Genomic DNA, 22,057 nt, shown 5'->3' on the forward strand with positions numbered 1-22,057 from the left:
GTTGGCCATGTGCAAGGCAAATGCCTTCCCTGCTGTGCTATTGCTCCAGCCCCTTTTTTTGTCTTTTGGGCCATACCTTGCCGTGCTTGGGAATTCAGCAGTCAGGGATCATTCCTGGCAGACCCTGAGGACCATATGGGATGCTGGGGGTTGAGTCTGGGTCGTCTGTGTGCAAGGGAGGTGCCCTACCCATTGTGCTACTGCTCTGACCTTACATTTTTCTTTAGTCTGGCTAGTTACTGGTGACCGGATGTTAGAGAGTGGAAGTGAAGAGTGCCAGAGAGTTGCGGCACTGGAGAAAAGTCTGTGTGTTGGGGGAGTGAAAGAGAAGAGAGGGAGGCAGGAGTGGAAAGCACGCAGGTGTCTTAGTTTTTGGCTTGGGTTTTTTTTTTTTGGCTTTTTGGGTCACACCTGGCGATGCACAGGGGTTACTCCTGGCTCTGCACTCAGGAATTACCCCTGGCCGTGCTCAGGGGACCATATGGGATGCTGGGATTTGAACCCAGGTCGGCCGCGTGCAAGGCAAACGCCCTACCCGATGTGCTATCTCTCCAGCCCTTGGCTTGGGTTTTTTGAGCCACACCTGTCGATGCTCAGAGCGTGTTCTTGGCTTTGTGCTCAGGGTTGTCCCTTGGCAGTGCTCAGGGGACCATGTGAGATGCCAGGGACTGAACCCCTTTAACCATGTGCTAGACAAGCATCTTAGTCACTGTCCTATCTCTCCAGCCCCTCAAATGATAAGGTTTTATATCAAGAAATCGAGCTGAAAGAGCATTATGTCTTGTCTGGGGCTAAATATATATATATATACGTATATATATATATTTTTTTGCTTTTTGGGTCACACCCAGCGATGCTCAGGGGTTGCTCCTGGCTTTGCACTCAGGAATTACTCCTGGCGGTGCTTGGGAGACCATATGGGATGCCGGGGATCGAACCTGGGTTGGCCGCATGCAAGGCAAACGCCCTACCCACTGTGCTATCGCTCCGGCCCCATAGGGCTAAATAATTTTACTAGAAGCCTCCAGTAAAATTACACAGGATGGAAGGTTCTGGTTTGTTGAATTTTGCATGTCCTTGCTTAGGTATTGTCCAAAACTGTTTCTGTTACAGTATTAAAATAGACATTCATAAAAACAGAACATTGTTTAATATTTTGGTGACTCCTCCCTATGAATAGTTTGATTAATTTTTCAATTTTGCTTTTATCATTTAAGGAACAACTTCAGGAAACATTGATAAAATTAAATGAAGACTATGACATACTTAAAAACACAAAAGATCAGAATTTAAGCTCAGAATTACAAGATTTAAGACTTAACTTGGAGGAAAAGCAACAAGCACTCAATGAGAGCATCAGTGAGAAGAATATATTGATGTCTGAGCTGGAAGAACTGGACAGACAAAACCAGGAAGTCACAAAGGTAACACTCCGCCGCAGTCAGAGCAGCGGCGCTGCTGCTGGGCGTGGTGGGTGAGTGCGAGGGTCCGCTGAGGCCCAGGGTAGTGATACGGTCCATATCTTACCCTTGGTCCTTCTAGACAGAGAGGCTTTCTAGCGGAGTGTTCGACAGTAAATATTGTAGCTGTGTGTGTTATTGTTACTTGCAGTTCCGCAACTCTGCTGTTGTGATCTAACACAGATAGTTTTTTGTGGGGGCTCACACCCAGTGATGCACAGGGGTCACTCCTGGCTCTGCACTCAGGACTTACCCCTGGTGGTGCTCAGGGGACCCTATGGGATGCTGGGAATTGAACCTGGGTTGGCTGTGTGCAAGGCAAACTCCCTCCCTGCTGTGCTATCGCTCCAGCCCCCTAGCACAGATCTTGGCTGTGTTCCATAATGTGTTACTTCTCCCAATTAGATGGAAGACGTGATTTGGTCCGTAGACTGTAGGTTTTCTTTTCTTTTTTTTTCTGGGGGGCTGGGGGTCTGAAGCAAGAAACTTTTTATTAAAACTTACTTGAAAGACGTCGGGGGAGTGAACGGGAGAAGTAAGTACATACTTGAGCGAGAACACAGGCTTTCCCAGAGTGCAAGATGGCAAGATGGCTGTAGGTTCTTAACACTGCTCTCCGGTGCAAGACTTGACATCCATCCATCACCTTAAAGGTGATGTGGATTTGGTGTAAGGTCTGTAAATAATTTTATTGGGATTAGGTTTTTGGGATTTTTGTTTGTTTGGGGACGTTTGAAAGAAAGTCTGAGAATTCAATAATTTTTGACTTAAAAATTTTTTTCTTTAGAAAATGAGAGAAATTTTAAAGTTATGCCAATTTTTCTTTCAGCATGTGATCTTAATAAAAGATCAGATGACAAAACAGCAGAATGAGGCCGAGGCTGTCACTGATAAACTGAAAAGCGATTTGGATTTTGAAAAACAGAGAGTTCAACAACTTGAAGAGGATAAAATAAACATTTCTAAAGAGTTAGAAACACATAAGATGGCCCTAAATGATTTGCAGAAACACAATAAAGCAGAAAATTTAATCGAACAGCTAAAAGAATCACAGCAAAATAATTTGGACATCCAGAAGAAGAACTTGGAACTTACAGAACAAATTAAACTAAAGGAGGAAGAACTTACTTCCATCAAGAGTGAGTTAACTCAGTTTCTTCATCAAGACTCCGGCAGCAATTTTGAGGAATTGCTTAAGGAAAGGGAGGCCGAAGCAAGAGTTTTGAAGCAAAAGCTTTCAGAAATTGAGCAGCTCAATGAAAATTTAAATAAGCTTGCTTTTGATCTCAAAGGGGAAAATGAAAAGTTAGTTATAGCATGTGAAGATCTAAAGCATAAGCTATCAGAGTCTGTTGAGGGGAGCAAACAGATAGCGCTCGACAAAACCACTGCAGTGGAGACTCTACAGACTGAAAAAGAAGAGTTAGAAGCAGAATTACATCAAGTCCAAAAGAAGCTAGCAGAAGACAGGAGCAAGTACGAGCAAACAATTGAAGAGCTGTCAAATGCACAGACTCTGAGCACCTCTCAGATACAGCTGGACCAGGAAACGTTAAACCAGGTCAGTCAAGAGAAAGACTTTGAGATAGCACAACTCAGAAAAACTGTCGAGCAGCTTGAGGCCGCTCATCAGGAAACCAAGCAAAGGTTGTCTTCCAGCATGGAAGAGCAGGATCAGTGGGCACGGCGCACCAGCGAGAAGGAAGTCTGTATCGGAGAGCTGAGCGAAAGCATTGCAGAACTGCAGGAGCAGTTAAGGAAAAGCGAACTTTTAAAGCAGACGATTGAGGAAAAAGAAAGAAGCCTGGGGTCCATGAAAGAAGAGAACAACCACCTGCACGAGGAACTGGAACGACTTCGGGAGCAGCAGAGCCGAGCCGGTCCCGCGGCTGAGCCCAAACCCCTCGACAGCCTCATAGACCTGGAGTCGGAGGTGACGAACCTGAACGTGGTGAAAAGTCAACTGGAAGAGGAACTAAAGCATCACCAAAAGTTAATCAGAGACCAAAACCAGAGTAGGACTCAGCTCCTTCAGTCCTTAGAGGAGCATAAAAAAGAATCGGACAAATTAAAGTTCCAGCTTGAGCAGATGAATAGCGCACATACGCAGCTCTCCCTGGAGAAAGATGAGCAGATTAAGAATTTGCAAAGAACAGTTGAACAGATCAAAGCCCAGTTGCATGGAGAAAGACAGGGCATCCCAACAGAGAACTCAGATATTTTCCAGGAAACCAAAGTGCAGAGTCTTAACATAGACAACGGCGGTGAAAAGCATGACTTGTCGAAAGCCGAGACAGAAAGACTGGTGAAAGGCATCAAAGAACGGGAACTAGAGATCAAACTTCTGAATGAGAAGAACATATCTTTAACTCAGCAGATTGATCAGCTATCCAAAGACGAGGTGGGGAAACTCACTCAGATAATAGAGGAGAAAGACTTGGAAATACAGAATCTTCACGCGAGAATTGCCTCTGCTTCCTTTCCTCAAGACGTGGTCTCGCTCCAGCAGCAGCTGCAGACCTTTGCGATGGAAAGGGAGACCGTGTTGGCTGTTCTGAACGAGAAAACCAGGGAGAACAGCCACTTACGGACAGAGTATCACCTCCTGATGGATATCGTTTCTGCTAAGGAAGCAGCCCTCAATAAGCTGCAGGATGAAAATAAAAAATTATCCACGAGGTTTGAAAGTAGTGAACAAGACATGTTTCGAGAGACTATTCAGAATTTATCTCGGATCATTCGTGAAAAAGATATCGAAATCGATGCCCTGAGCCAGAAGTGCCAGACCCTCTTGACGGTGCTTCAGGCATCCGGCACTGGGAACGAGGCCGGAGGAGTGAATAGTAACCAGTTCGAGGAGCTGCTCCAGGAGCGGGATAAGTTAAAGCAGCAGGTCAAGAAGATGGAGGAGTGGAAGCAGCAGGTGATGACCACGGTGCAGAACATGCAGCACGAGTCCGCCCAGCTGCAGGAGGAACTGCAGCAGCTTCAGGCCCAAGTTTTGGTGGACAGTGATAATAATTCTAAGTTACAGGTAGACTACGGCGGCCTGATCCAGAGTTATGAACAGAATGAAGCCAAACTCAAAACTTTCGGACAGGAACTAGCCCAAGTTCAGCACAGCCTCGGGCAGCTCTGCAACACCAAAGACCTTCTGCTGGGGAAGCTAGGGAGTATTTCCCCTCAGCTCTCTGCTGGGGGCCCCGCTTCCCCGCCGGCAGAGCCCCCGCCTGCAGTGAGGCCTAACCTCTCAGGGGACGCTTCCAGAGGGCTCCAGCAAGAGATAGAAGAGCTGAGGAGATCACTGCAAGAAAAGGATGCCACCATAAAAACGCTCCAGGAAAATAATCACAGACTGTCAGATTCCATTGCTGCCAGTTCAGAGCTGGGGAGAAAAGAGCACGAGCAGACCGACTCAGAGCTGAGGCAGCTGAGGGAGAAGCAGGAGGTTTTACAGAAGTCGCTGAAGGAAAAGGACCTTTTGATCAAAGCCAAAAGTGATGAGCTACTTTCTTCGAAAGAAAACCTCACCAGCAAAGTGGACGAAAATCAGCTTTTGAGGCAGGCGGTAACAAATTTGAAGGAAAGAACATTAATACTGGAACTGGACATTTCTAAACTAAAAGAGGAAAATGAAAAAATTGTGCAAGCATCCCGAGAAAAGGAAACCGAGTATCAAGCATTACAAGAAACGAATACGAAGTTTTCTATGATGCTTCGAGAAAAGGAATTTGAATGCCATTCACTGAAGGAGAAGTCGGTCGCTTTAGAGCAACTACTGAAGGAGAAAGAGGAGGTAAGGTTGGAGGGATTTTCGGGGAGGGGGAGGGCATACGGTAAGGGGCTGCTTTATTGATGTGTTTGTAGGGGCCTGCACCATTGTCTGTTTTGAAATGTTGACTTCAAATTACTGCGTTTCATTTAAATAAATTTCTCTTAGAGACATTTGGAAGTTTCTCTCCTCGATTACTAAGTATTTTCTTAATACCTGATTAAGCTTTTACACTTAAGTAGAGAAAAGTTTATAGCAATTAATATTTATGTCACAATAAGGAATTTTGAAATTAGTCCATTTTCACCTAATTTTAGGCATACCCAAGTAGTTGCTAGTTATGATAATAACATGCTATGTCTCTGTCCCTGATATGCAGTTACAAATCCATTTTACATGGATATATTAATAGTACTTAAAAGGTCTAGCTTGTGCACTTGTGTTTGTGTGTATGTCACAGACAAACATTTCTAAAATCTGGAAGTTAATCTTACTGTATTGCTTTATTATAAAGGAAGAACATGCTAGATGTGATCCATTGAGTAAATATTTATAAATCAGTTAGCAACCACCTGTGGTTGGAAAGTGTTAGCCACGAGAAGTACTTTTTGCATAGTATGCTTAGTAAATACTCCAATTCCAGCCGTAGCACTAACGTGACTTTGGATCACCTTATTGGTATGTTAATTCAAACAGAAAATGGAAAATTGTAGCAGTATATTTGAAGTGTTGGTAAACGAGACTGGAGAGTAAAGTGACTGAGCACCCCTGTACCCCCCAAATGAAGCATCAGTAGATTCTGATGTATTTAAGTATTTAAATGCAGTTATTTTAGATTTTTATAAATATCTGTTTGAAGCCCTTTAGTGAATGAAGCAGTGATAGACACTGTTTGTTTGGTAATAGTAAAATATACTGTGATTTATGTACTTTCAGTAGAAATTTGGAGAAGAAATGATAGGACAGTAGACAATCCTGTAAATGTCCCCCTTTTTTTCCTGTAAGTGCTCTTGAATTTTTTCAAAATGCAAAGTCTGATACGAAGTGATTTAGGCCCATAAGTTCTTTCATAGCGTGGAGAAGAATATTTGGGAACACTTGCTGTGGTTTTCGTTTGATACGGCACCTCAGAATATTGAGGCCTTCTTTGTTGGAGCATTAGCTTTCTACCTTTATGGTAATGGTCTGTAATTGGTACAAAAAGGTCCTTCAACTCTTAAGAAGTACTTATAAATCCTATCTTGTGCGTGCATGCGTGTATATGCGTGTGTCTACAACTCTAGGAGTGTTGAAACTTTCTTTTATTAACCAAAAAGTTGAATTATATCTTAGGGTTATAAGAATATAACAGGAATGTAGAGCAGTAGAGTTTTTTATTTCATTATTTTTAATATTTTGTTTGTTTTTTGGGCCATGTGTGTTGGTCTTCAGGAATTGCTCCGGGTTTTGCATTCAGTAATTACTCCTGGTGGTGCTCAGGGGACAATATGGCATGTCAGGGATTGAACCTGGGTTGGCCACTCTATAGCACCTATTTTATTTTCATTTTATGATTATTATTTGGTTTTTGAACCACACCCAACGATGCTCAGCGGTTATTCGTGGCTCTGCACTCAAAAATGACTCCTGGTGGGTACACAGGGAACCATATAGGATTCCAGGGATTGAATCTGGGTCAGCTATGTGCAAGGCAAGTGCTGTACCTGTGTACTAGCCATCTGGCCCACAACAGAGTATTATATTTTACATAGCTTAATCTTTTGAACTTTTTGGATCTTCTGTAATTTGGTTTTACTTGTAGTGATTGTGTTAAAACTTGCCTCCCTTAATAGATGCTCCCAAACTTAAAGTCCTGTTTAAATTTTGTTAATTTTGTATCCAATTTTGTATCTACTCTTGTATTACTTTTATCTACATTATTACTTTTGTATTACTCTTGTGCTACTTTGTATTTAATTTCTTCCACTAGACTGTACAATTTGCTTTTTTGTTTGTCTTGTCCCTCACCTGGTGGTGCTGGAGGGAGGAGGGGTTTTGCCTGGTGGTGCTTGGGGGACCACGCAGGACAGACAGTTGAACTCTGAGTTCCTACATGCAGAACCTGTGTTTTAGCTTGTTGAGCAATCTCTTTGACCCCTCTTTTGTATTTTTTCTTTTTTTTTTTTCCCATGGTACTGTAGATTGAGTCCAAGTTTTTCACATACACAACCACACTGTATAATGACTGTATAATTTGAAGACTACCTCTAGAACATATTTTGGGTTCGGGCATGTGACTTGGGGGTCATGTACATGTTTTGCATGTCTGAGACCTGAGTTTGATCCCTGGCACTGCCAAAAAAATGAAAAGCTATTTATTAATATAATAGCATCTTTTTTGTGTGTATGTTTGGGCCACCTTTGGCAGTGCTCAGTATCCTATCAGTATCCCATCAGTATTCCATCCAGCATCCCATCAGTATCTCATCAGTATCCCATCAGTATCTTATCCATATCCATCAGTATTCCATCCAGCATCCCATCAGTATCTCATCAGTATCCTATCCAGCATCCCATCAGTATCCTATCAGTTTCCATCAGTATTCCATCAGTATCCCATCCGCATCCCAACAGTATCCCATCAGTATCCTATTCTGTATCCCAACAGTATCCCATCAGTATTCTATCCAGCATCCCATCAGTATCCCATCCAGTATCCCATCCAGTATCCCATTCAGTGCGCTACATCTTAGTCATTGTATCTCTTCAAGATTATTATTTCTCACATTTTACTTGTTTTTATTAGCCTTGACTTAGCAAACTATTTTTTAATTATTTAATGAAGAAAGTGTCATTTCAAAAATTAATTCTTCTCTAAGATTAACATTGTTTCTTTCCAAAGGGCAAGTCTGGGGAGTTAAACCAGCTTTTAAATGCAGTCAAATCAATGCAGGAGAAGAACATTATGTTTCAGAAAGAGAGAGATCAAGTCATGTTGGCTTTAAAACAGAAGCAGATGGAAACCAGTACCATACAGAATGAGGTATACTTTCACTCTGAAGAAACTATGATTGACATGCTGAGTTTAATAACTTTTAAGAAAATTAGAAAGATTATCAGTTAAAATGAATTTGTCTTGTATGATTTTTTCCCCATAATTTTCACCTGATATTTTCTAGTAGTTTAAAATACTACTAGACTACTAGACTCTAGTAGGGGCTGGAGCGATAGCACAGTGGTTGGGTGTTCACAGTTCACAGGGGCTGACCCGTGTTCGATTCCTCCATCCCTCTCGGAGAGCCTGGCAAGCTACCAAGAGTATCGTGCCCGCATGGCAGAGCTTGGCAAGCTACCCATGGCGTATTGGATATGCCAAAAACAGTAACAATAAGTCTCACAATGAGAGACGTTACTGGTGCCCGCTCGAACAGATTGATGAGCAACGGGATGACAGTGACAGTGATTTTCTAGTAGAATTTTGATCTCCTGGAGTACATTTTATTTCAGTTTTCAAAGATGACAACTTCTCTTAAGTGTATGGGGAAGGAACCCAACAAATAAGAAGAAAATGAGATTCACTGAAAAGGCTGTCCCCGAAGTCACTGCTTTGAGTAATTCCATTTAACCAAAGCCTTGCAAAGTAAAGCTTCCAGATGAATCTGCAAGATGATTTCAGAAATGATTTCCTAGCTGAAATACATCTTGAGAAAATAATACACAATTCATTTGAATATGGAGAAGAAATTTTTTTGAGGGAGGAGCCACACAGCAGTGCTCAGGACTTCCTCCTGGCTCTCCACTCAGGGTCACTCCTGGCGGTGCTTAGGGACATTATGAAATGCCAGCTATCTACCTAGGTCTATCTTGAGCAAGATATCTACCTTACCTGCTGCACTATAGCTCCAACCCCAGAAGAATTTTTTTGACAACACTGGTGTGTGTGGAGGGGGAGGGAGGGGCGAAACATTCATACAGAGAAATAAATTTGCTTTGTTCTCTAGGTTCAACATCTACGTGACAAAGAAACACGCTTAAACCAAGAGTTAGAGAGATTACGTAACCATCTTTTAGAATCAGAAGATTCTTACACCCGTGAAGCTCTGGCAGCTGAAGATAGAGAGGCTAAGCTGAAAAAGAAAGTTTGCATGTTGGAGGAAAAGCTGGTTTCATCTTCTGATGCAATGGAAAATGCAAGGTAACTTCGCCTTTTTTTAAAAGCATTAAACATTAACTGGACTTTTCATAAGTGTCAGGTTCAATAACCATTTTTTATGTTACCTTATTTCATTACCACTGACTTCTCCCTATTTTGCCAGTGAAGAAAATGAGGGGATATAGGGTGACTTGCTCATGAGGATGTTGGGGGAGATTACACTAAGACTTACAGATCTCCAGATCTGCCATTCCAGTGGAGGGGGCCCAAGCTTTCAGCCTAGTAACCAGGTTGTTGCCGTTTATCATTTTAGGGGTTTAGCCAAGCTTACAGGCTTTACTTTCTCTGGTCTTTCTAATTCAGGGAAATAAGGTTGGATGAGGTTTGTATGTTAGAAGGGAGAGATTAAATGAAGACCTCAGTTTATGTGAACTAACTCTTCATTTGTTAGAACATGTGAGATTTTTTTTTTTTCTTTTTGAGTCACACCGGCGATGCACAGGGGTTACTCCAGGCTCATTCACTCAGGAATCACTCCTGGCGATGCTCAGGGGACCATATGGGATGCTGGGAATCGAACCCGGGTCGGCCGCATGCAAGGCAAACGCCCTACTCACTGTGCTATCTTCCAGCCCCTGAGATGTATTTTTAATATATTTTAAATTTGTATCCACTATAGGAACATCATCCCCTTTCGGACAGCCTGGCAAGCTACCGAGAGTATCTTGCCTGCATGGCAGAGCTTGGCAAGCTCCCCGTGTCGTATTCGATATGCCAAAAACAGTAACAGCAAGTCTCACAATGGACATGTTACTGGTGCCCGCTCGAGCAAATCAGTGAGCAACGGGATGACAGTGACATAGGAACATCAGACAAACCAAAAGAAAGCAAGCTATAGTTTCATCCACCCAGTTTAAATCTTTTTGTGCCTTTTTATGATAAATATATGTGCATACTCCTAGTGGTGCTTAGGGGACCATATGAGATGCTGGTGATAGATCCCGGGTTGGCCATGTGCAGGGCAAATGCCCTACCCACTGTGCTATCGCTCCGGCCCCTAAGCCATCTGTTTCTATAGTTAATATCTTAAGGCTACATATTGTTTTTTTATTTGGAGTTTTGGAGTCTGTTCTTTTGGTTAGGGGCCATACCTGGCAGTGCTTCAGGGGTCACTGCGGGTGATGCTCAGTGCTCCTTGGTGCTGGAGATCACTCCTGGCCGAGCTTAGGGGACCTTGTGGGGTGCTCAGGATTGTACCTGGGTTGGCTGTGTGCATGGTAAACTCTACACATTGTGCTATTGCTCTGGTCCCATGGAAGCTTTACTTTGTAAGGCCATCCACTCCTTTGAATTTATGTTTTCAGTCGTGTTCTGTGTATCTTTATATTCTTTATGTACCTGTTGTATCTTTTTATCTTTTCAACTGTGTATGATGCTCAGGTAGCTATAAGAAGATGGTAGATGGGCTGGAGTGATAGCACAGCGGGTAGGGTGTTTGCTTTGCATGTGGCTGACCCAAGTTCGATCCCCAGCATCCCATATGGTCCTCTGAGCATCGGCAGGATTATTTCCTGAGTGCATGAGCCAGGAATAACTCCTGTGCATCACCGGGGGTGACCCAAAAACCATTAAAAAAGCAAACAAACTAGAAAAACCCCACATGTTCCCTAAGCCTGTTGGGAACACCCCATGTTGGGCACATTCAAAGCAAGCGCCCTGCACGTACAGCCAGGTATTATCTCTGAGCATTGCAGGGTGTGACCCAAAATACTGACAACCAAAAATTAGTTTCTAGGGGCCACAGGGATAGTACAGAGGTTAAGACATTTGCCTTGCACATGACTGAACCTGGTTCGAATCCCTGACACTAGGTAAGAATGAACCCACAGCACTTCCAGAAGTAAGCCCTGAGCATAGCCGGGTGTGGCCCAAACATCACCTCTCTGCTACCCCATGGTTCTACCTACCACTTTTACCAGCATTTCACATCTCTATCAAGAGCTAAACTGTGTTGTTTTTTCACAGCAAGCTACTTCCTGCTTTCTTATTTCTTTCCCTCTTGCCTTTAATTTCATATTGTTTCTTCTGCTTTAAAGGTAAGCCTGATCCCTATCAGTTTTTTTTTTTTTAAACTAATATCACCTGTTTTTCAACTAGTATGTCTTTCATAAAGAACACTTTCTTTCTTTTTTTTTTTTTTGCTTTTTGGGTCACACTCGGCAATGCACAGGGGTCACTCCTGGCTCTGCACTCAGGAATTACCCCTGGCAGTGCTCAGGGGACCATATGGGATGCTGGGAGTCGAACCTGGGTCGGCCACGTGCAAGGCAAACGCCCTACCCGCTGTGATATCGTTCCAGCCCCCATAAAGAACACTTTCTTTGGAGGTTAGAAAGAAAGCTCAAGGGGTAGAGAGCATGTGCCTTGCATGTAGAAGGTCATAAGTTCCATCCCTGACACTGCATGCTTCCCCAAGTACTACCACTTGTGTTCCTGGTGGCCCCCAAGCCCTGCTGGATGTGGCCCTGGCACCCCTGAGCACAGCAGTGTCCACACACCAGGCCTGCTTTCTTCAGGGAGAATTGCCCCTATTAGAACCAAACCTCGGTATGATTTGTCTATGGACCTGCACGATGCTTTGATGTTATGTTTTCTTCTACAGTACAGGCAAGTAATTGTTGCTTGTCTTCTACTTCCTCTCACCAAAGGAGATGTAAAGTCTGGGCTGTGGGGACAGGAGAGATTTTATCTCTTTTCTACATATATATATATAGATGCTCAGTAAATATTGGGTAAACAATTCAAATCTGTAAGCCAGGTTGTAGTATCTACAGACCTTTGACAGTAGTATCACCTGATACTGATCAACTTTTCTGGGTGACACCGCATCTCATTAATCCTTACACACGTTGAGTTATTTACAACCAGTTAAGTTAAAGTCCAGGAACACTACGGGGCAGAGTTCAGTTTTTTGAATTATCAGCTTACCATTCATCCCACAAGAGGGTGCCATATGGTAAAATGTCTTCAGAGTGAGCTGTTCTTGAATGATCATTTAACTGGGTATTAACATGGGAAGGACTAGTGCAGTATTTTGAAGGGGATAATTAGGCATTAATAAAGTACATAAAGGATAAAATAAACTAGGGTATGTGATACAATATGTATCTTACAGATTGCTGATTTATTTTGAGGCCAGGCATAAGGGCTTATACTCATCTGAGTAGGAAGATGACAATAAAAAACAATAAATTAGTCACCATGAAAAAGTTATCAATGGGATAGCCTTCGGAAACCAATCCAATACTGTGTGTGTACCATACTGTAGATATTCTAAACCAAGGGTCTTATAGGGTCCATTGTTTCTTAGGGGTGTTACAGAATCCATTGCTAGGTTGGAGGTTGGGTAAAATGACTTCATGCAACTTAAAATATGATAATTTACATCTAGTAGTTTTAGCTTGAAATGTGAAAATTATAAGTTGTATGCAAATTTTTTCTTTATAAGAAATGTACCGGGGCCGGAGCGATAGCACAGCAGGTAGGGCGTTTGCCTTGCACGCGGCCGACCTGGGTTCGATCCCCGGCATCCCATATGGTCCCCCAAGCACTGCCAGGAGCAATTCCTGAGTGCAAAGCCAGGAGTAACCCCTGAGCATCGCTGGGTGTGACCCAAAAAGCAAAAAAAAAGAAAAGTATCACTTTTTGTGTATAAGAAATGTAACATTTTTTTGTTTAGTTCAGCTTATAGTAAAAAAAAATGATGCTTATTTGTTGAAAGTCCTTTTTATAGGAAGAATGAGTGCATTAACAGAAACAGGAGAATGAGGATCAGAGGAACTGCTAGGGACTTTGAAATGCCATTTGAGTTTAATCTAATGTGTGGAAGGGCAAAGTCATGAGACAAGATGTCGGGAGAAGGGGAAACTTTTGTTCAGTAGGCATGAAATTTTGACGTGGAAAATGAGATAATCTCCCGGACATAGATGGGGGTGGAGGTTGTACAGCCATGTACAGAGTGAAAATAGTGCCATTGAGATGTACATTCCAAAATCATTAAATTTGTGATTAAAATAAAAACATCGAGAAGGTATGTATCCGGTTGAAGGATCTAAGCGGATGGACGCAGCTCGACTCTCTCCTTTCTGTTTGCAGCCACCAGGCCAATCTACAGGTCGAGTCCTTGCAGGAGCAGCTGAACGTGATCACCAGGCAGAGGGACGACGCCACCGTGCAGCTGGCCGTGGCGCGGGAGCAGGTGAAGCAGTACGCGCTCTCCCTGAGCAACCTGCAGATGGTCCTGGAGCACTTCCAGCAGGGTACGTGGCGGCGCAGCAGAGGCCGCCTGTGCGGGAGTGAGGGCTGACTCGGGTGAGACTTTAGGCGCCGTCTGGGGCTTCGCTCTGGGGAATCTTGGCGAGGTTACCTGCCTGTACGAGGGGCGGAGAGAAGCCAGCAGGTAGGCAGTGAGGCCCGTTAGAGTTAAGCCCAGAGAGCATGACTGGAATTCTGTCTTTATGAACAGTGTTATACGTCAGATACGTTCTGTTCTATTTTTTGTGTTGTGGGCCACACCTGGCAGTGCTGAGGGGCTCCTCCAGCTTCTGTGCTCAGGGATTACTCCTGGTAGTGCTTTGGGGACCATATGAATGCTGAGGATTGGATTGGGGTTGGCTATGTGCAAGGCAAGCTCCTGTACTATCTCTCCAGGCCTAGGAAACATGTTCAAATTAGCCCAGTGATTTAGGGAAATATCAGGGCAATATAAAAAGGATTGCATTTTTTTTTTTCCTTTTTTGGGTCACACCTGGTGATGACCCTGCACTCAGGAATTACTCCTGGCGGTGATCAGACGGCCATATGGGATTCTGGGAATCGAACCCGGGTTGGTTGCATGCAAGGCAAATGCCCTACCCGCTGTGCTATCATTGCCCAAGATTGCATTTTAAGCCTATGAAAAAGGTTTTGTGATCTGGGTAGAGATTGAGACTTTCTCAGAGACCCGATAATCCCTCAGTGATTGCTGTTCTCTGAATTGTTGATGAGCTCCACTTACAGTAACTGTATTTTCCTTTATGGGTAGAAAAAAAAGTGATTTAAAATTTGAGTGATGGGGGCCTGGGTGTGCTTAGCTGCTTTGGTTCAGTTTCCTGTGGTTCTCGGAGGACCATGTCGTTGGTGCTGGGGATTGAACCCAGGGCCTCACACATACATGCGAGATGGATGTTCTGCCAGTGAGCCACGTGCCTGACCCCAGATGAAAACAGTACAGCAGTGATTAGAATGGGGGGGGGGGCGTGCTGTGGAGGTTCTTACGTGGTGCTCAGGACACCTGGGGTCTTTCCTGGCTATTCTCAGCAGAATTGAGCTGCAGTTCAGTCTGAATGCCCAGGGATGCGCTGCTTCTCGGGACCGCCCGGTGTCCAGAGTCCTCCAGGGTTGTGCACCTTACCTAGTGTGTGTTTTGTGGGGGGGCTATAGCCAGCAGTCCTGGGGGCTACTCAGGCCCAGTAGCAGGGGTCACTGCTCCCTGTGATGCTGGGGGACCATGTAGTGTTGGGGATTGAACTCAGTCCATGGAGCGCTCTCTGGCCGCCCTCACCCCAAGAGTACTTTCACCTTGAAAACCAAATATGCCCTTGTGTGCTCTGGCTCCTGGCCTCAGCCTTACCCTTTTAGATCACGCACCCTCTGTCTCCACGTTACACTCAGTAAATGGGTGAAACGTGGAGGTGAGACGTGATTAGAGGTGTGAGAAACGAAGTAACAGAGTGTGATTGGTTTGTGTCCAAGTAAAACCTTAAATTTGTGGACATGGGTGCAGTCCCCATTAGCATGGATATGTATGCAAAATAGTAGGGTACAGAGGCAAAGGGAAAGCTCCTCCAAGGAGGAAATTCTTGGGTAGAATTCTGAGATGAGGCGAGAGTGAGATGGACACGTTGGAGAGTTCAGGCAGAGGGGAGGGATCTTACCACCACTTTAATTCTCATGGACTGTCAGTCAGGCACACTCTTCCTGAGCCATTTGAACAATCTTGAATGATTTAAATTTCAAATTCTTTAAAATTCGAATTTTGTCAGTGCAAATTCACAGAGCCTTCCTTTCGTTTGTAGAGGAGAAAGCTATGTACTCTGCCGAGCTTGAGAAGTACCAACAACTGGTAGCTGAATGGAAGAAAAAGGCAGAAAACCTGGAAGAAAAAATCATACCACTACAGGTTGGTTGACTTTTTTTTCTCCTAAAATTTTTGTTTTTATTTTATTTTATTTTATTATTTATTTATATATATATATATATTTTTGGAGGGGTCACCTGGTGATGCACAGGGGTTACTTCTGACTCTGCACTCAGGAATCACTCCTGGCGGTATTCAGGGGACCTTATGGGATGCTGGGAATCAAACCCGTGTCGGCCGTGTGCAAGGCAAACGCCCTCCTCGCTGTCCTATCACTCCAGCCTCTCCTAAAATTTTTAGTTGTGAAATAATTACTTAAAGAATCTTTGTCATGGAAATCCCTGAACAGGTAATTTAGTAAATGCTATACAGGTAACTGCTCTGCCGTGTGCTGGAACAAGGTGCCAGGTTTCCCTGTGTCACGTGGAGCTGGCCACATGAGTGAAGTGTTAGGATGTCTTCCAGGCTCAGTGCGGATGGGTATTTTAGAATGTGGGCCAAAGTAAACCTACAGGTCCCAACTTTGGAGAAGTTCATTTCGCATGAATTAGAGGCTGCTGTTCCAGTTCATCTTTTTCTTTCCTAGTATAATTCTTTAGATGGTATTTCTTGCTTTAACGTCCAGCATGCAGAGGGAACATCCAGGATACAAATGTAATGGATTCCGACGAAGAGATCGGAATACTAACATAACATGTGCGTTTTGACTTAGCAGCAACCTTTCTAAGTCATAGTAGACTCTCATGATAGCTGCTGGAACACAGTAAGTTTTTATTTAGCTGTTGTTAGTGTTGTTGCTGCTCCGGCACATGAGTGTTCCAAATAAATGAAGATGTAATTCCTTGATTAAACTTTGAAACTGATGCCAGAGAGGAAGTATAGGGGGAAGGTACTGCCTTGTGTGTGGCTGCCCCGCATTTGATCTCCGGAACCCCATCTGATCTACTGAGCACTGCCGTGAGTGATCCTGAGTACAGAGCCAGGAGCAAGGCCTGGGCAGAGTCAGGAGGAGGTCCTGAGTACTTCTGGGTGTGGCATGAAAAATGTAAAAATAAAATGAAGGTTTGAACTTTTATTAAATGTTGGTGGCTTCAGTATGTATAAAATATAAGAATAGGGAGTGGGGAAATAGCCAAAGGACTGGAGTGCTCGCCTGAGACCCTGAATTCTATCCCTGGTGTAGCGTGGCCCCCGGGGTGGCCCGGTGGCCCCGGCCCCACAGGCCTCAGCAGCATCACACCACGCTCCCGAGTGCTCTATTACCAGGGACACTCAGCAGGGCTGAGTATTGACAAACTCATGAAATGAACAGTGTTGTGAAAATAATAAATCTTTCCTTGGGGCCGGAGTGATAGCAGAGCAGGTAGGGCATTTGCCTTGCATGTGACCGATCCGGGTTCGATTCCCAGCATCCCATAAGGTCCCCTGAGCATCGCCAGGGGTAATTCCTCAGTGCAAAGCCAGGAGTGACCCCTGTGCATCGCCGGGTGTGACCCAAAAAGAAAAAAAAAAAAAAAACAAAGAATCTTCCCTACACCACACCACATAGTAACAGAGCTGAAACTCCTTTTATTTTTTTTTCACAACACTGTTCGTTACATGAGTTTGTCATCCATTTTACCTATAAAGGACATTCTGTTACCTCCTCTGCAAATACTGTGACTATGAACTTCCTTATTTATAGCTTCTTGTGTGTATGTAAAGAGTTATATGATCATATCCTGATTGAAATGGATGAGTCATGGGATATGTGTATGGGCAATATCAGCTTTATTAGATGATGTCAAAATGTTTTCCAGAGCAGCTATCCCGATTTCTCTCTTCCAGTGGTGTCTGAGTTTTGCTTGATACCCTTAGCAGCTCCCAGCTCTGTCAGAAGTTTGGAACTTGAGGTGGAGTGGGCTGGATTCTTGTGGCTGACTGGGCTCTGACATGCAGAGCGGTGCTCTAAACTGAGCTGAGCCCTAGCTATCTGCTTGGGGTTTCAGTCTGCATTTCCATGATTGCTAATGAGATCAGGCATCCTTAATTGTGTCTATTGGGCTTTATGAATAATTTCTGGTCGATTCATGAATACTTTAAAAAACAAATTATTATTATTATTATTTGCTTATGTTTGTTTGTTTTTTGTCGTAGGGCCACACCAGGCTGTGCTCAGGCCTTATTCCTGGCTCTGCACTCAGAGATTTCACCTGGAGGGGTTTAGGCGGCCCTATGGGGCACTGGGGATTGAACCCAGGTTGGCTGTGTGGAAGGCAGGCACTCTACTCATTGTATTATTGCTCTGCCCCCTAAAAAATAATGTGTCTTATCTAACACATTAGTTGTTTCCAGTGGGTTCAGAATTTCAAATCTGATACGCTGCTAAAAGTACAGATTTTTTAGCTAGATGGATTATTATTTATTTTTAGTTTTTTTATGGTTCGGGAACCACACCCAGCCCTGTTCAGGGCTTTTCCTGGCCCTTTGCTCAGGGATCCCTCCTGGCAATACTTGGGCAACCGTAGGTGCTATTAGAGATCAAGCACCTTACCTCTGTCTCCATTCCTGAGCATGCTTTTGTTTTTAATTTTAAATATAGCACATGTTTAGAAAAAGACCAAAATAAATCAGAAGGAATAAGAAAGGAACTAGTAAAGAAAAAGTTGGAATTGATGAAATTGAAACCAAGTGGTAGGGACAGAACGGTGGCTTCAAAGGCTGTGCACACACCTTGCATGCTGGAGACCCAGATTTGATTCCCGAATCTCATGGTCCCCATGAGATGAGCAAGAGGGCAGTCCAGGGCCAGGGACCAGGATGCTGTGAGAGAAGGAATTCCTTCTCAGGCGGAAAGCCTTGTTCCTGCTCCCAAGACAGGACTCGTTCAGCGAGACCTCCATTCCGTTGGCTCTCTGTGTTAATGCGCCTGCCTTTGACTCCCCTGCAGAACACCTTCCCGGCAGCCTGTAGTTTCTATGAGTAGCTGTGTCCTGTTAGCCTGTCCACAATGACACGTTAGAAAAGCTGATCACACAGAGTTGAGTTGATAAAAATGTGACCTGAAATTTCCATGGGTGAGTGCTTGACACTGTCCAAGAAAGTTCTAGTGAGAAAACAGCACTGAGGAGAGACTGGCTGAGTCCAGCCCAGATCAGAGCCCCGAGTCAGTCCCGTCCTGACTCCATCAGTGGGACTGACAGTGGGAAGGAGAGTGTGGAAGCGGAATCCAGGTAATAGAAGGTCTAATAGTAAATTCTGATTTTTAGGTTAATTTGGGAAAGGATAGTTTTAATTAGTAATATTAACATAACACTATGTTATGTGGAACAAGTAAAATCAAACTCAAATCTTCAATCATACACAAAAGTAAAGTCTGATGCAGGCTTTCCCAGTCTGGGGAATTTTTTTTTTTCCCAGTGATTGGATAGCTCGTCTGGCATTTAGTGAGAAGATGCTAGGAAATTTCCATTGAGAAACACTATATAAAGATTTGTGTATATTTTAAAATTTTGGGGGGAGGGGGCTGGAGCTGTAGTACATGGGTAGGGAGTACATGGGGCTGGAGTACACGAGTAGGGTGTTTGTCTTGCATGTGGCCAACCCAGGTTCAATCCCTGGTTCCCCAAACGGTCCCCTGAACATCCCCAAGAAGGAGCCTGAGCACAGAGCCAGGAATAAATCCTGAGCACTGCCAGGTGTGGTCCCAAACACTACCAAGTATGCAAGTATGTGCTCTATCCAATACTCCACCAGTTCCTATTATTTTTATTTCCCTAATGCTACTAAATCTGAGTCTTTTTTTCATATTTAGCTAGATCTGTTCATCCATGAAAACCTATTTGTATCCCTTGGTCTTTATTAAGTTTTTGGGCCACAACCAGCAATGCTCAGGGCTTAATCATGGCCCTGTACTCAGGAACCATTCCTGGCTGGGCTCAGGGGACCATATGGGATGCCAGGGATCAAACCCTGGTGGACCATGTGCAGAGGCAAGTGAGTGCCCTACCCACTGTACTATCTCTGTGGCCCCTTACTATTTTTTAAGTCATGATTTTTAAAAAATGTGTTGTCCTTTCTCTAGTGAGTTTGTAAAAGCACCTTTATATGCACACAGACACACAGACACACACACACACACACACACACATATCCTGCCACCTGCACTAACAAGAGCAATACAGCTTGATAACTGTCAGAATAGAATCACTTTTTGTAGCTTTTCTCTCCTTTGACTGTTTTTCGCAATGTGGTTCTTTGGTGGAATCTTGGTTTTTTGGTTTAGTTCCTTTAAAAGATGATACTGGACGGTGAAGAATGTGGGTGCTCTGTCTGATACTGACTCCTACCTTTGATAACTTCCAGTTCCATGGACTTGCTGTCATTAGCTGAACAGGAAGGCTGACTTCTAGGAGGGGCTGGCTTTAAGATGTCCTGTAGTACAATAGTTTGTGACTTAGTTTTTAGTTAGCTTGACTTTTTTTATTTCTGTAGGGGAAAGTAAGGGGAGAGAAAGAGCTAGAGAGATCCGTCCGTATTCAAGAGAGAAGGGGTTTCTCCAAGTGGAAACAGCCTGCGCATGACTTTTCTTAAATCAAGTTTTCTCCCTCAGGAACGATTGGACGAAGCCAATGCTGCACTTGACTCTGCATCAAGACTTACTGAGCAATTAGATATCAAGGAAGAACAGATAGAAGAACTGAAGAAGCAAAGTAGGTTTATGTTCCTTTTTTTTTTTTTTTTGCTTTTTGGGTCATACCCAGCATTGCACAGGGGTTACTTCTGACTCTTGCACTCAGGAATTACTCCTGGCGGTGCTCGGGGGACCATATGGGATGCTGGGAATCAACCCAGGTTGGCCTCATGCAAGGCAAATGCCCTCCCCGCTCTGCTATCAGCCCCATGTTCCTATCCTTTTCTGCACAGTATTGAATCAGGTGTCCTCTTTTGCATGATGGGTGCAGTTGTGTGTGACCAGCCTTCGTTAGTGTGTGCTCCATTTCCATCTGCGGGTTCGTGCATTTAGTCTCGCTCTCCTGGGTATCAAGGCATCCTTGTTCTGGCTGTTACTTGTTGAGCACAGAAACATTGGTTTAATTTACCAGGCTTTTTCTGGTTATGGTTTCTTCCTGGTCAGTCTGTGTTTATCCTACCTAAACCCTTCCTGTGATTGTCCCCCCCACCCCCCCTGCCTCCCCCCTCAGGGAGACCTTTAATGGGCACAGGCCAGCAGGGCATGGCTGGGTGGAAGGAGAAGTGTGTGTGTGGGGGGAGGACATGGGGGGAGAGCTTTAAAAACAGCGGGGCTAAGTGCTCTCTGTCCCAGGAGCTGGGTGCGGGGCGCCCGGGGAGCTCATGTCACAGAGGCCAGCCTCAGGGGGCGCGGGGGCACTCACAGCCCAAACAGCCCGCCAGGGAACTGGACTCAGAGGCCAGCCTCAGGGCAATATTTTCAAATGTATTTTCAAATGTAGCTTTTCTGTGGAATGACCGGGTTCAAGTGAATTTATTTTTGTTGCTTTGTTTGGGGGCGGCCACACCCTACAGTTTTCAGGGGCTGTTCCTGGCTCCGTGCTTAGGAGAGACCCCTGGCTAGGCTTGGGGTCACGGGGCTGGGTCTTTTGTGCTGCTGGGCATTTGAGCCATGGTCACCTGTGCCTTACCTTGTGTGCTGTCCCTGCCCCCTCAGCTAGCTTCTTACGAGTTTAGATGGTGCTTTTACATAGTTACTAATAGTGTGCTTTTCATTCTTGTAAGTTACCTCAGAAGCCCTGTTGCTCCCTGTATTTATCAGCCGAACCTCATTATCAGGTGATTTGTATTTTTTGAGTCTACAGCTGGCAGATGGCAGGTCCTGTTCAGTGTCTGATTTGAGGATCCTCAAGAAGCTGAAGCTATTCCCGGGCTGCATTTAATAGTTAACGATTTAAGGTTGTCAGAGGTGGTTAATGGAACTTTGAAAGGCACAGGACTAAGAAGTAACCGCCAACATAAAACAGGAGTTAGAAATCGTCCTAAACGGAAGGAAGGGAAGGCGCTGAAGAGACGGTTTCAGACAGCAGTGGCCTTGACCCGGGGGAGGCGGGCAGATCAGCCCCGAGCAGAGATACCGAAGAAGGATAAAGTCACCTGTCTAACTCCAGCAGGAGATGGAAGGGGAGCAATTTTTATGACATACAAAACCAAAATCTAGACAGATGTGAAGTAGTTGTCCTCAAGGTAACTTGCTTTTAAGCTATTTACTGCCCAGTGAAAAATTCTGTTTACCTTGTAAGACGTGGCTAGCCACAAAACTCAAGATCTTGTAGAGGAGTTGGAAATGGGCAGCGTGGGAACCAGCTATACTAAGTACATATCATGGGCATATTATATGGCATCACCGTATTACTTAGCCTTTCAGGCAATTTTCATAAACAGCTTTAACGCAGATGAACAAGTTCCATTCTGTAGGCTAAAGAAGTTGAGATGTAAATCTTGCTCTGAGCAGAGCTCATGACCTATCTGTGCTACTGTGGTGCTTCTTAAGAAAATGGTTA

The 22,057-nt window shown here is 44.2% G+C and overlaps 1 protein-coding gene across 1 annotated transcript in view; it reads left to right on the plus strand.

The window, feature by feature from the left end:
- The window catches only part of TRIP11 (thyroid hormone receptor interactor 11), a 72,416-nt gene that overhangs the window by 33,391 nt on the left and 16,968 nt on the right, over window positions 1-22,057 (plus strand). The window contains exons 10-16 of the mRNA XM_055130355.1: window positions 1,218-1,424; window positions 2,290-5,256; window positions 8,114-8,254; window positions 9,213-9,406; window positions 13,520-13,683; window positions 15,481-15,584; window positions 20,134-20,233. Of these exons, the coding sequence (XP_054986330.1) occupies window positions 1,218-1,424; window positions 2,290-5,256; window positions 8,114-8,254; window positions 9,213-9,406; window positions 13,520-13,683; window positions 15,481-15,584; window positions 20,134-20,233 (3,877 nt within the window). The remainder of the gene's footprint in view (window positions 1-1,217; window positions 1,425-2,289; window positions 5,257-8,113; window positions 8,255-9,212; window positions 9,407-13,519; window positions 13,684-15,480; window positions 15,585-20,133; window positions 20,234-22,057) is intronic.

Source organism: Sorex araneus, chromosome 3 (assembly GCF_027595985.1).
Source record: "Sorex araneus isolate mSorAra2 chromosome 3, mSorAra2.pri, whole genome shotgun sequence".
In the NCBI taxonomy this organism is placed as follows: Eukaryota; Metazoa; Chordata; class Mammalia; order Eulipotyphla; family Soricidae; genus Sorex; species Sorex araneus.